This window comes from Limanda limanda, chromosome 14 (assembly GCF_963576545.1).
Source record: "Limanda limanda chromosome 14, fLimLim1.1, whole genome shotgun sequence".
Classification (NCBI taxonomy): Eukaryota; Metazoa; Chordata; class Actinopteri; order Pleuronectiformes; family Pleuronectidae; genus Limanda; species Limanda limanda.
In genome coordinates, this window is record NC_083649.1 from 21,178,021 (window position 1) to 21,193,479 (window position 15,459).

Consider the following 15,459-nt stretch of genomic DNA (forward strand, 5'->3'; position numbering starts at 1 on the left):
GCCCCCTGGGCTCGGAATGTCCACTATCTCGAGGGGCCAATATCAAATTCTCCCCTCATCATCCCCTAATACACATTCCTGTGTAAGGTCAGGGGGAATTCTGCACGAGTGAAGAGACAAACAACACAAGGCTGAACAACACAGAATGGTCTCTTAGCAGCAATATGATTAGTAACCCTCCCCAATTAATTTCTGGGACATTTATGCAAAAAGAAAGTATAAGATTTTTAAGAGGTAATTGCAATGTCCCCCACTTTCCGCCCACAATTCAATTCAAAAATTCAAATTAATTAATAAATGAATTTACGTAAAAAGTATGTGGTCTGCACTAAAAAAATAAAATGACCTCTTTGGGTAAAACAAAAATGAAATAAGTCCTTTTGAATTTAAGTCAGCAATTGTGTTAATATAACTTTTGATTTGAAGTTGAAGACATTTAGGTGATGGTGTTTTACCAATTGAAGTATATTTTATGTTGGTTTAACATTTCTTTTTCAGTGTATAATACTCTACTGGTTGTATTTTGGGTAAAACATGTTAAAAATACCACATTTTGAATTACATCCTAACACTTACCTTTTCTTAAACATTACAATAATTTTGTATCCATTTGCAGTATAATGTAAATGTCCTTCATCCCAGTTTCTCAGTGGTACAGAATGCAGGGTATTGAGTGTCTGGTATATTCCTATCTACCACTGATTATTGAGTGATTGACTGTGAATCCCAATATTCTCTGTCTGGAGGAAAATCCCCTTGAAAAGCACAAAGAAAGGAGCCGGCCTCTGTCTGTAACACAAGCCTCCCCCAGCTGTTGATGATGCTTGCCAGCTTGAACGTTAACCTTCCTCAGCTCTAGAACTCTCAGTGTAGCAGACTCCACCCTGACCCTCTTGTTGCAGACTCTGTTATCCGCGGCCAGGTCAGTGCACGGCAGCCATTTTGTGTTTTCAAAACACCAATGAAACTGGACTCCGTGTTCCTGCTGTTTTATTGGCAATAGCACAACTAGTTTGTAGCACATCCTCATGTCTGGGGAAACACAGGCAACAACTCTTTATCACATGTTCCGGGTTTGCTCCCAGAAGTGCTTGTATGCCTTGAGAACATCCAAACAACTTAATCTGGAATGATGAACACGACATAAAAAAAAGGGTTTTGAGGTACACATTTCCCAAAGCCTGGCCCCAGATTTCACCATCAATACTGACTACAGCACAATAACAATAGCTGCAGGCTCCATCAGCGAAAACAATCCAATACTATAATTAGGCTACTCTGAAACAGGACACAAATAGTGATTGCTTTGAAGTAGTAGTGCATTCTGGTCTACTACTTCTTTTAGAAGTGTGTGAGGACTTTGAGGAGCCGGATGACAGTGTGTGACGGTGTGTGTTGCAGGCAGATGGTCAGTCCAGCAGCCATGCGAAGCCAGCGTGTGGTGGAGAGCGAGTGTAGGTGCTGGAACCCGGCCGTCTGGCTCCTGGTAACTCTGCTGGGATCCCTGATCTTGGTGGCCGTCAGTGTGCTGCTGCGACTCGGTGAGTGGGTGGGCTCACATCTAATCCAAATACTGGCTGTGATTTAAAGTGATCAGGGGAGAAGTGATTTTTCATTGTATTTTTATCATTTAAGAGACATATATATATATATATATATATATATACATATAGAAAGCAAATGGCCTTAAAAGTTCATTGCACTTGTCTCAAGTTCTTAAAAGGCAAGTCACGAGTATATTAGCTTATTAAAGTATATAGTCATTTTCTATTAATTGGCCTAGGACCAAAGGTGTGTTACACAAAGATTGAAGGTGATTATCGAGGTACTATTTCATTCACTATCTCCTGTGCCCTTGTTTTTTATACAAGACTTTTTGAATTAGACCCATCAACATTTCCCAGGTAAATCCAGTCAATGGACTAAATATACTTTGAGGGAAAACGGTGACTACTGTTATGAACTGAGACACAATGTGACATATGAGACGATTCCTTGTGTGTCAGCGCATCAACACGTTGGAGGCGTTAATAATGGTTTAGAACCGGCTGTACCTGGAATCGAACTCCCTGTAGATCACTGCCTTTGTGTCCACAGTTACTGTCTGGCCTGTGTTTACCAGTGATGGCTAGCTGAAACCCCTGCGGTTACTTTGAAGGCGCCAGGATCAATTCCACTCACTGGACATTTCTGGATCAACATATAGAGAGAGACATTTATCCAGATGTGCTGACATCAGCTCAGTGGTTATATCTCTTCACAGAGCCAGCAGCTATCCAAATATGGGTCTGACTAACGTTTTTTTTGTCTTCTAATTTCAGGGGATGTGAAAATAAGCAAGCGTGCTGTATCCAGTAAGTGACATTTGATACTGACTTCACAGATTCTTTTTAAAATAGGAACAATGTCTTTCCAGAATATAAACTTGAGCGGAAACTGCATGTGAAACTGGCAATAGGTGTATCAACATCACCTGGGTTTAAAAAAGCGATAGCTTTTTGTATGTATACACTTCACATGTTCCAGTGGCACAAACAATTTGGAGAAGCCTGTGAATTGACCCACATTGGATGTGATCATTGAAAAAAAATCCCCCTGGTGTCTTTGTGAGCTGTTGAAACCTGAGATATTTGTCTTCAGGCGCTGGGATGTCCTCTTTAGAGGCTCAAAAACAACTTCCAGTATGACATCTTGGGAAAAAATGTGTTGCGTTTAAACCAGGGGTGTCAAACTCAAATAGGCAGTGGGCCAAAATCAAAAAATTGCTTCAAGTCGAGGGCCACATGGGTTCAACGTTTATTGAAAACTTATTGAAAGAACCTTAGTGCACATATTGAACCTGGAACTAACAAGGCCTATAGAGTATTGCCGATAAAACAACATTAATTATGAAATAAATGAAAACAAATAATAAATAATACATAAATAAATATAAAAGTAATAAAATCAGTTTCATTAATTGCTTTCTGGCTTTATCTGCAGTATTTCCAGAGTAATTTCCACTGAAAACATTTTCTACAGGCAAACAACAGACAAAAATAATTGACTTGGTTTTAAAGCCCTCACTGTAGAGTACATGTCAGTGATGACACGGCCCCGCCCCCCCCGCCCCTGAAGCTGCAGGTTGAGCGCATTCGGGTGGCTCGTGATGTCACACAGACACGTTGTATTTCGGAGCTTTCAGAAAAGACTTGAACTGGCGGTGATTTAAACCTTTGGCTCTGATTAAGTTAACCGCTAATGTTATGATGCTCATCACATGTTCGTTTTCAAGGCTTTGCAACACAAAGACTCCTGGTGTATGATGCAGTGATAAGCTGTCAACTCACTTTTTTCCTCACTTTTTTCCTCCTTCATCTTTTCTCGGATCCACCCTTTACATCCGCGATCATATACTGTTCCTCCCACCTGTCTTGAAAGCTCCTGTTTTCAAATGCCACCTTTCGTTTTGCCATTTTTGGGGAGCGGGATAGTTGAAAGTTGACACAAGTGATATGTGATACAGACTGCGAGCTGCGCGGTCGCGGGACCGTGATTGACGTGCCGACACACGGGCAGTGCATTGTGGGATCTGTCATTCACCATTGACCCGCCCACTCGTCAGCCAATGAGAGCCTGCTATTGGTCTAGAACTGTCACGTGCCCCATCCCGATGTGTTCACTGACCCTCAGGAATTGTCAGTACTTATTTTGTATTGAGAACTTGCAAAACACTGCCGGCGGGCCAGCTCTAATAGTAAATAGATTTTATCATGCGGGCCACATATAATTCATTCGCGGGCCACATGTGGTTTAAACAATCAAATCTCAAACATGTATTTGATTCATATATGTTTTGAATGAAAGCATCTAATTCCATTTGGATTGGGATTGTCATGCTAATTATGTGCGTAATTGGTCATACAAATGTATGACCAGATGATGGAGGTTTAGAGGGGAAGTTAGGAATTATCAAATTTAGTAGCTCTATAGTGCATTGTTCGCTCTGAACCTGCCTGTTTGCTTGTCCTTTTGTTGATGCCCTGGACCTACTTCAGAATTATCCCTTGTCATTAGTGAGTTCTAACCCTAAGCCTAACCCTAACCATCAAACATTTCTACAATATACTGTCACTTTTTATTGTTTTTGTGCACAGATTTTTATAAACAGTCAATGGTGCAGAGTGAAGTTATAAAACGTTGTGTTTATCCTACCTGGTTTATCTGCAATGAAGACTTTTAGTCAATGTTTTTGACATAGGAAACAGAATTAGCTTTATTACTGTTCACTAGTGTGGGTAATATATTCGTTTGAATAATTAAATTAACTGGTGTTGTGTTTTCCTATTTTGCATGTCGGCTATATTAGAGATGTGTCAAGCAACGTTGTGCTTTTACATGGAAGACAAATTGCCATCCAGTTTATCCGAGGACATAGAAGAAGACATGTTAACTCGGTCCATAGACTTAAGGCACACTGAATTAAACACTGCACTTCCTTGGACCATCAACAATAGTTTTTGAGATATGTGCTTCAAATACAGACAGATGTTTGTGGAATTATAAATAGTTCTTCATGTTCCCTCCCTTTCCTTGCTGCTTACATGGCCTAAAATTAAAAGGAACAAGTTAGCATGTTCTGTTGTAACTGGTGAAGTGAACAGTCTGAACAGGCCCTTGTTGTGGCTTCGCTCTGCGTCTAGTGTTACAGGAAAATAGATATAGTAGATATAGAGTACAGTAACTATAGAAGGCCAAGATCCTCCTTTCAACAAATAATTTGGCCATACTCTCTCTCTCTCCCTTTCTCCCATATCCCCTCCTCCCTCTTGATTCAGCCAATGGCGTGCAAAGCTCAGAGAAGACATCGTTTCAAGGTAGGAACAAGCTCTATAGGAAAAACTCCCGCTGCCCAGACACACGCGATCAGTCGAAAACATGTCTGCATCCAGGTCACAGAAAGGATCAGTAGCAGGCTGTATGTCAGTGAAAGAGAGTAAAGGAGGTAGATCAGTGCCTGGGGCTTTTTTAACAAGGTCACTTTCCCAGCTCTCCATTTCCATAATCCCCACTTATTTGCTATGCAACATCCCATCCTCCTGCATCCACCTCTCTCAATTCCAAGGAGTCATGTGGCTTATTGTGTGGCTTAACCTGGTAGGAGTAGACTCATTTCAGAGGGATGTATTTCTTGCTATTTGCTATCATTACATAAGAGCTTACTAGTCTGTCATTTTCTGTTCCAAATGCCAAAGATCTTAACCACACAACCTGAACCTCCTCACCTCACTCAAAGACATAAATTGCAGTTTTGTTGAGCAAAATGAATCAGAAAGAGAGAGGCTCTGACAGATTTTGCCTGCTCGTGTCTTCAAAGTGCAACTGGTGAATGGACGCAACAGGTGTGAGGGCAGAGTGGAGGTGCTGTCCTTCGGCGAGTGGGGCACAGTGTGTGACGACGACTGGGACATGGTGGACGCTAACGTGGTGTGTAGGCAGCTGGACTGCGGGGTGGCCGTGGAGATGGGCAGCAGCTCCAGATTTGGACAAGGCTTGGGGCTCATAGCGCTGGACAACGTGGACTGCAGAGGATATGAAGCAGACCTCAGCCAGTGCGGAAGTCTGGGCTGGGGCATTCACAACTGTTACCACTATGAGGATGTGGGTGTCACCTGCAGAGGTAGGGATGTCATACACTTTTTGTTTAGCTGAGACAGTGTAGAAGTCCATTTCAGTTAATTTACTGCATCTTCTTTTTTATTTTTTGTTGCTGCCAGAACCAGCAGTGGTGGGGGCAAAAGGCTTTGGGGGTCCTGTCACACCACCCTGGGACAAATTTGGTTCAGGTAAGTGCCCTCTGCTTTAATCTAAATAAGACTGGGCTTCCGCTTTGAATATCAGAGTGATGGATGAGTTTTGTTTTTTTTTCGAACTTTTTTTCAAACAAGTACCTTGACAGTGAGTCTCATACAGCATGTCATACCATATTACAAGTGAGGATAAAATAAAAATAAAACACAAATGGCAGAAGAGTTATCCCAATGGGTTAGTCTTTTTTTTAAGCATAAAAGCAAATGATCAAAACTCAAAAACAATTTGTTCAGTTCACTCTCACTGCTCCCATATTGTCATTTTTGGCAGTTTTAAGCTCTGAATATGTACTATGCTGCAGCAACGAACACATCACCTGACCTCTCTCACACTGGGCATTCACGTGCCGATATGAACGCAGGAAGCATATTGTTTTTAGTTGCAGAAAGAGAAGTTTGAATAATTCCTCATCTACTACACATGTAAGCAGTTGTATCATTGAAAAATGCAGAATTCAACAGCACAACTGCTATTAGCAAAGACAACATGGTCATCAACGCATGTAATTCAATAATCCATGTTGCATTCTACACTGGTTGCCATGGTTAATGCCAGTTGTATCATTACGGAAAGTGGTCATGTGACAGGACCCTGATGAATCAGCGAAGGATACATCATGACATAAACATCCAATCAGCAAGTGGATTTGAGTGTCTATGTTATACTTTCCAGAAATCTCAGTTTCTGCTTCTCCAAAATTCCCTGATTAAGAGGCTCTGAAACTCCAGAGTAGTGTGGACGCCAGGCGCCAGCAGAGTTGATACATTTTCACACACAAACTTAGTAGTGTTTAGCCAAAGTTGACCATACGCTGTTAAAGATCCAGATATTTCCTTTAATGAGGAATAGGTGACCAAATCAAAACCTAAACTTTTCTGGATGTCATTCATCAGGTGACCAGAAACACTCTGAACGCTAATATGCAACTGTTTGCTAACATAGCAGCAACATTCACACAAAAGGTGTCAGTGATTTTTCTTCTTTTTGTTTCCACTGCCTCCTAGTGGTAAAAAAAATCTGTTTTGGCCGGTCTATAAACCTTTGACCCAGTATCAAATTTGCTCTCTGCAAATCACAATGCTTAATAACATTAATCAACAGTTAAAACAAGTAAACAATTTGTCTACCTGCTCTGAGACATTGGAATCATACCACCAGGCTTATTAAACTGAAAGCATAAAGACAGAATTGTTCCTGTGCTAAATAAGATCAGAGCATTACTTTTGTGTTCAACTCTTTCCAACGCAAATTAGAAAATGCATATACCTCTTTTTTGACACTAAAGAAAACTATATTGTATATTCAGAGGAATTAAATGCCAGGACAGTTTGATTAAATAGTTTTTTTATGCTCCAAGTTCAAAATCAAACGCGCGCATATCCCTAAAAAAATTGCTCACAGGTGGCACGCCAGATTCTAGCACAAAATACAAGGACAATTTCATTTTCATTAAATAATGAACGGTGGCTTATTTTGTCAGGGTGATTTCAAAATGCAGCAAGCCTTGTGGAACAATCACACACAGTAAGGTTTATTCAATATCTAGCTTTATTTAAGAGACAAAAAAAGTTGAGTTGAAGAGGGCAAAAACTGTTACGAAATGTTACACTGCATCAAAGCCTTTTCAGCTCAGTGGAAAGTATCTTTTATACGTTTTGGGAGTAACTAGTAAACACACTGTGCGTCTTGAGTTCCAGGCCATCCTTATTGTTTGCTGGATTTGCTTTGTTGTATTTGCACTCTTGTTTTTTTCCCCTTTACCCCTGAGAGGAGCGTATTTAGTAAACAAGTGATGCATCTCGCTAGATGTTTGGTGAAACCCACTGGGAATGTGTGAAGCTTTCCATATTAATGACTTCCTTAACTGATGGTCACATGAGAATTTCTATTGTCTCTTCTAAAGGTATGTTTTGTCTGTGGTGACGCATAAGGTGACAACATCTGTGCTAGTACAATATCAGATGTTCACCTTAACACTGTCTTTTTTAATTATGGAGCCAAGTATGTGTTGTGTAGTCCCACGCCCTTCTCCATTCTCTGTATCAGTGTTTCTTAGTCATATCCTCTGTCTTCCACTCACACACAAGCTACAGCTACAGTTTTTGTTACTTCAGAATCACCAAATTTGACATTAACATAGATTTGTTTGAGTCTAAAAATGTAGTAGAGAGAAATGTGCTTAACATCAGTCTCTTTAAATCCCTCCTTTTCCCTCTTGGTGTAGGAGATGGCACCGTCCGATTGGTGAATGGAGACCACGAGTGTCAAGGACGGGTCGAGGTCTACTTCCAGGGAAACTGGGGGACAGTGTGTGATGATGACTGGAACATAAATAATGCCATGGTGGTGTGTAGACAGTTGGGCTGTGGTGTGCAACTCTACGCTCACAGCAACTCCTACTTTGGTTACGGTACCGGCCTGATTCTTCTGGACAATGTCAACTGCTTTGGCTACGAGTCAGACCTGTCTAAATGCAAAAGGCTGGGCTGGGGACAACACAACTGTGGCCATCATGAGGACGCTGGAGTCACCTGCACTGGTACGCTGCTCCCATAGTCATAGAATATGATGAACAATAAACCAGGATTAACAACATCAACAATAATCATAATCATTATCATCATCATCATCATCATCATCATCATCATCATCATCATCATCATCATCATCATCATCATCATCATCATCATCATCATCATCATCATCATCATCATCATCATCATCATTATCATAAAAATCTAAATCATTACAATACAATATAATCGACAAAAACAGGAGCAAGTTAACTCTCAACAGGCCGCACTACATCTACTTGCACTTTAAACTAAACACTGATGCAGTTGTTGGGATATTTCCCTTAGAAACACAAGTGTGAAACTAGTAGTGTCGCTATTAGAGAACAGTCAGGCGATCACCAAATTTGATTCTTGATCAAAGGGACATTTCAATACTTAGAGCCATGCATAAACTTGACAATATTTAGAGAATAAGTTAGTAACAGTTAGAACAGAAGAGTTAGTAATTTATGTTTTTGCAGCAATAGTATTAATAGAAATTTCAAGAAATTTGATTTCATAAGAAAATCTTAGAAATTGTGCTGCATATGAAACTGTTTAATTTCCATTGTTATCCACTTCAGGATTAACCTCTGAGGCTCCTGTGGTGACACAAAACCCGAGACTGCACTGGAGAACGTTCAACACTGAAGGTATACAATAATACTGCACAGAGGTGTAGCTGTATTTTTTCCACTGGTTGAAAAAATCTGCACTTTTACAAAATGACCAACAGGGTGAGCCATTTCTCCCTCAATTGTGTTTCATTGTGTAGCACCACAGTGCTGCAAAACATGGTGGTGAAAGTGTGCGACAGATAACCCCTCAATAATCTTTATACACAGATCAAGACTAATAAAGTAATTTTGTCTTGTATTAATTTTCTCCTCCAGTTACACAAACTATTCCAGCCACTGACACACCAACTACGACAACTGTTACCACAACTGCCCAGACAATAGGTACGGAAACTCAACATCTGCTTTGTTAACAAAAATAAATATTATTATATATAATGCTTTAGTCTGTTCATAATATACTTTTTTTTACTAGAGAGAACATATTCTAAAATTTGAAGTGATGTTTATTCCTGCAGGCAAACCAGCCATCCGTGTGTCGAATGGAAACAATAGCTGCCAGGGTCGCGTCGAGGTCAGGTACAAAAGTGTTTGGGGAACGGTGTGTGACGATGACTGGAATATGGCCAATGCCCAAGTGGTATGTAGGCAGCTCGGCTGTGGCCCTGCCATCGCCGCCAAGCCCAAGGCCTTCTTTGGCTACGGCAAAGGTCTGATCCTTCTGGACAACGTGGAATGTTCTGGCTTTGAACCGGATCTCACCCAATGCTTCCACCTGGGCTGGGGTCAACACAACTGTGGTCATCATGAGGACGCTAGTGTTATCTGTCTACGTAAGACCTGACTCTGAGCAGCTTAATGACGTGTGCAACATAAACAATGATACTCTTTAATCTGAAAAGCATTCATCATCGGTCATCAGTTCCACTACAAGATCATATTTCCTACTCACCCAGTTGTCTGAGCCTGCCCTGCTGAGCTGGGCGGTTGAAATACATAACTGTGGTACTCTGAGGAGGAGACAACTCAGAGAATATAAAAAAAAAATTCTGTAAATGAGTCAGGGCACATCAGTGTCACATCTCAATTCTTTGAGGCTAAATCACATACACAACTCCCCTTTCCTTAGATGGCACATCTTTGGCTTCAGGTCAAAAGGAAGATATGGTTGTACATTTGTATTTTAATGCAGCAGTTTTAAGCAGTGCTCTAGAGTAATTCTGCCTTTAGCAGGTTATTAGAATTAGGAAAGGACATAACGTATACTTCTGTGTGACAATGATGGCTGTAAGCATTAAGACCATTACAAAAACACATGTCTCTGCAAAGTGCAGTGCGTCTGTCCTCATGGGAACCAGACAAGAGGCTTCCTATATTGATCAGTGGAGTAATTATAAAAGAGCTTTGCTAATGCGTTTGAGATCTGATATTTCCTGAGTAGGCCCAGGACTCAAAAGGATCAGAGTTTTTGATCTACTTTCTCTCTTCTTCTCCTAGCTTTTGTAGCTTTTGACTTCATCAGCGGTCTTCAACGTGACTTTGGAGCGACAGAACCCCCAGCCACCATCACCACGACACAGCCCTTTGAAGGTGGGTCAAATATATTTTCAAACAATTTCTTCTAGACTGGGTTAATCCTAGACTGGATGTGACTCTCCTTTGCTTTTTGAAGGACTGGTGAGACTGGTGGGTGGCCAGCACAGGTGTGAAGGTCGGGTGGAGATGTACTTCAATTCAACCTGGGGTACGGTATGTGATGATGCTTGGGACCTCCCTGACGCTCAGGTCGTGTGTCGCCAGCTGGGCTGTGGAGAGGCTGTGGCAGCCCGGGGAGAGGCTTTCTTTGGGCCCGGGGCTGGAACAATCCTGCTGGACAATCTGAAGTGCACAGGTGAAGAGGCGTCTCTGCAGCAGTGCTCCCATATATCCTGGGAAGTGCACAACTGTGATCACACTGAAGATGCTGGCGCCACCTGCTCGATGTCGTGATTTCCACTGAACCACACTCCCATTTCCACCATGGGTAGGAGTAGGTTGAGTCACCAACATGGGACTTGTATATATAATGTAAATAACAGCTATCGCGTTGCTGAAGGAATACTCCACCACCCCCAACATGATTATATATTATTACTATCTATGCCTATTAAGCACTTTATAAATAAATATATGATATAAAATACAGTGTACACAGTTTTTTATTTGATAAACAAGGGAAACTTAAAAAATGTAAATGCCTGTCTCTTTTTTTGCCTTTATTTACAGGAGAGTTTTAGTCAATAACTGCTATTATCAATGTACTAAACATGTACATCCATTTTATTAGGGCTCGAGCACAGAATGGTCGGAGGCCCTATTGAAATTGTAATGATTTTTATTATTAATTTTCTCCTGATGAAAGAATGGGCTTTTTGAGGGATTCAACAAGCTCAAAAATCTTCTAAAGTTTGCAGTAAATTAGAAAGTGGTGAGAATGAATAGCCTGACGTTGTCAGACTCAATTCTAGTCAGAATATGAGTCTGAGACCGCTCCATTGGGCTGTGATTATGGGGCGTGTTTCAACCGAACAAGGGAAAAAAATGCATCTTCGCTCAACTGGATAGACCTACAACCAATCAGAGCAACGTAGTATGTGACGTATGTTTAGCGACATTGTGAGTTATTTACTAATTCAGACAGTCAAGACTTTCTCTTACCATAAAAAAACAACACAGCGTGTTTCCTCATTGAGGTCTTAATTACAAGATGAACAACTCTTGTGGCAGTTAAATGGGATCAGTTCAATGGTTACACTTTTAAATAAGCGCTGCTGTACTCCTAAGCCCCGCTGAGGGAGCAGCTAGCCGCTGAGAGCTAGCTCGATTTGACGGCTCTCGACCTCTAAGTCCGGTTGTTGTCACGCCCTCACTTTCGGAACTCCTCACCCAGACCCGGGTCTGTCCGGGTTCCCTTCCCGTGGACTGACAGTCCGTGTGCGGACATGAAGCCGAGCAGCGGCGGCTAGCTCCGGGCTGCTGCCTCCAGCTGCTAACGTCCTCGCTGTGCTGCGTTCAGGGCAACCTCGATCAGGGAAACCTTCTGCCACATAGCGAACATGCAATGGTTTTATCGATGAAAAAATAATGTCCACCTCGTCGTGCACGCCGAGTTGCATCGCCATGCCTTGATCGCGTTTCTCTGTTCCTCTTTCAAAATTAATGCGCTATTGATGTCTTCTAAAACAGACTCAATGGCAGCATCTAAACATCTCAGCTCTCCAGCGACAGACATGTTTGTGGAAAACAAAGTCAACCCAAGCGCTGTTTGATGACGTAGTTGATTACTTAACTGCTGATCACATATCTGTGGTTGATCATCTGTCCATCATCGTATAAAGCTCGCCCTGACAATGTGATTGGTCCGAACAGCTTCTGTTCGGAGCATAATTTCTCCCCAATGGAGCGACACCAGACCGAACTTCCCGACCAAAAAATGTTGTGGGCGGGGCTAAGTTCGTCTGGCACCCAGGCTAGAGAATGAACGTATTCTGGAGTATTTTGAAAAGGGCGTAGCAAAAAAGCTCAACAGCGCCACCTGGAACGCAGCCCCTAGGTTTCCACATAACCGATCTTCACCAAAATCGGAACACAGGTGTATCGTGACCAGTCATACAAACAACGCAACAGGAAGCCCACCATTTGGATTTAGTGGCCATTTTGGCCATATTCCGCATTTTTACTTTGAAGTACTTGTCGTAGGGCTTTCATCAGATCAACTTAAAATTTAGATGAGTGTCATCAAAACAAGATGGAGATCTAATCTTACTCGAATTTTAACTTTTTGTCCTATCATGTGACCGTGGCGCTGTGTCAAAGTTTGATTACACGCCATCAAAACACAAGCTTCTGTATCTCAGGCATATTTGGTGCAACTGAGTCCAAACTAGACACATAAGACAAGAGTCGCGACCTGATCACATCTACACAGAAATTGTGACTGAAAATCACAGCGCCCCCTGGTGGCAACAGGAAATGTTTTGTTTTGGAACGTCTTACACCTGGAGGTATTCCTCCTCATCCACTTTGCGAAACCATGTCAAACTGTGTCAAATGGATCTCAAGACATTGATACTGTGACTTTTCGTCATGCGGATTATTAATGGCGTGGCATTAAAGTTCATCAACTTGCCATGAAACACGAAATTGCTGTAACTTCCGTGTTCATGGGTCCATCTCCCTCAAACTACGTGTGTGTATTAACAGCCCCCCCCCCCTGAAGAAATTCAGATGGTTTTAAGGAATGGGAGTGGCAAAGTAACTGACTAGCGCCCCCTTAAGTGAAGCCCCGGCACTAAGATTGGCCGACATGTACAAAAATCGACAGGGACATTTGTCTTTTCATGACAAACAAGTCAGTCTGATGAACTTGTCCTTGGGCTTTCATTAGATCAACTTCAACTTCTGTGAATGTCATCTCAACAAGATGGAGATATAAACTACCTCGGTATATATGATTTCATCACACGGTGTGACCGTGGCGTGACATTTTGATTATTCGCCAAAAAAAGGGATTTATTATAACTCCTGTGCATTGATCTTTCAGCCTCAAACCTCATTCACACAGTCCTGCCCTGATCAGATCCATATCAATATTGACTCATCATTACACCGCCACTTGCTGGCTACAGGAGGTGACATGTTTGAAACTTTGATGCTATTGGCTGCTTTCGATATACAGCTCAAATGAGCTGTAGAAATAAAAAAACACGACGAGGTGATGAAGATGTTCTGCCGCACTGATCAGCAGTGTATCTGTTATCGCTGCTCTATGGATGAACATAAAGACCACGACACAGTGTCAGCTGCAGCAGAAAGGACTGAGAGGCAGAGACAGCTCGGGCTGAGGAGACAAATAATCCAGCAGAGAGTCCAGGACACAGAAGTGAAGCTGCTTCAACAGGAGGAGGAGGCCGTCAATGGCTCTGCTGATAAAGCAGTGGAGGACAGTGAGGAGATCTTCACTGAGCTGATCCCTCTGCTGGAGAAAATAAGCTCTGATGTGGAGCAGCAGGTCAGATCCCAGCAGGAAACTGAAGTGAGTCGAGTCAGAGAGCTTCAGGAGAGACTGGAGCAACAGATCACTGAGCTGAAGAGGAAAGACCATGAACTGAAGCAGCTCTCAGACAAAGAGGATCACAACAAGTTTCTACACAACTACCCCTCACTGTCACCACTCAGTGAATCTACACACTCATCCAGCATCAGGATCCCTCGTCTGAGGAACTTTGAGGACGTGACAGCAGCTGTGTCACAGGTCAGAGGTCGACTACAGGACATTCTGAGTGAGACAGAGATTTTACAGGTTGTGTCTCAAGTGGATGTTTTACTGCGACAACCAGAGCCAGAGACCAGAGCTGACTTCTTAAGATATTCACAGGAAATCACACTGGATCCAAACACAGCAAACAAACATCTGTTATTATCTCAGGGAAACAGAAAAGTAACATGTATTAGTGAAGAACATTCTTATTCTGATCACCAAGACAGATTCACCTATTTCAATCAGATCCTCAGTAGACAGAGTCTGACTGGACGTTGTTACTGGGAGGTGAAGATGCGGGTGAGAGGAGGAGTTAGTGTAGCAGTCACATACAAGAATATCAGCAAGCAGGAAACTCATTGGAATGTTTACTTGATTCAAATTATAAATCTTTATTCGTCATTAGATTGTGATAAAAGTTAAGAATTTTCTCACAACAACAGCTGCACTCCAGTGTAAAGTCCTGTGTCCTCCAGAGTAGGAGTGTACCTGGATCACAGTGCAGGTGTTCTCTCCTTCTTGAGCGTCTCTGACACCATGACTCTCCTCCACAGAGTCAAGACCACATTCACTCAGCCTCTCTATGCTGGAGTTTATGTTCTTTGGATTGGATACTCAGCTGAGTTGTGTAAAGTCAAATAGACTCGAGTCATTAAAAGCAGTGATTGAGATTCTGTGTATAAATCTTTAACTTCTTTTGTCTCCATGTTTGTTGATCAAAGTTCGTTGTGGTGACTTTTCTGCTCCGCACAGAGATCAGCTGTCAATCAAACAGGTTTTAAGGAATGGTTGGGCAAAAAAACTGTCTGGCTCCCCCTAAAGGGCAGCCCTGGCACTACGATTGGCCGACATCTAAAAAATTTGAGAGGGACAAAAATTCTTTAATTTTAAAGGACAATAGGCTTGGAGTCTCTCTTGCATATGATACTGTTGCATTTATGTCAGACATAAGTTAAGAACTGCTCTGAGGGTACAGCTGTCCTTTCTTAATCAGCTACACAGGCTAAGTCTGTGTGATGTGATTTCTGGGAAATCTGTATCATTAATTATAAGCTTTATTATAAATATCCAACATTAAAATATATTCATCCACGAATTATCTATGCTGCTTATCCTTTAAAAGACCCGGGAGACATGTGCCAATCCAAGCTGTCATTGGCCAAGAGGCAGGGTACAC

The 15,459-nt window shown here is 41.9% G+C and overlaps 1 protein-coding gene across 1 annotated transcript; it reads left to right on the top strand.

The window, feature by feature from the left end:
• Positions 1-1,384: 1,384 nt before the first annotated feature.
• On the top strand, positions 1,385-10,972 carry LOC133019010 (scavenger receptor cysteine-rich domain-containing group B protein). Its single transcript, XM_061085348.1, has 11 exons — positions 1,385-1,541; positions 2,322-2,354; positions 4,818-4,856; positions 5,357-5,659; positions 5,757-5,825; positions 8,075-8,389; positions 8,990-9,058; positions 9,299-9,367; positions 9,502-9,816; positions 10,481-10,573; positions 10,656-10,972. The coding sequence occupies exons 1-11, from the start codon at positions 1,406-1,408 to the stop codon at positions 10,970-10,972; spliced, it is 1,758 nt and encodes a 585-aa protein (XP_060941331.1). The 5' UTR covers positions 1,385-1,405.
• The last annotated feature ends 4,487 nt before the right edge of the window (positions 10,973-15,459 follow it).

Excerpts from the sequence above, each read along its gene's own strand:
- LOC133019010 (XM_061085348.1), top strand. The coding sequence starts at position 1,406 with ATGGTCAGTCCAGCAGCCATGCGAAGCCAGCGTGTGGTGGAGAGCGAG. Across the intron at positions 5,660-5,756 it reads TGTGGGTGTCACCTGCAGAG|AACCAGCAGTGGTGGGGGCA; the intron begins GTAGGGATGTCA and ends TGTTGCTGCCAG. Across the intron at positions 9,817-10,480 it reads CGCTAGTGTTATCTGTCTAC|CTTTTGTAGCTTTTGACTTC; the intron begins GTAAGACCTGAC and ends TTCTTCTCCTAG.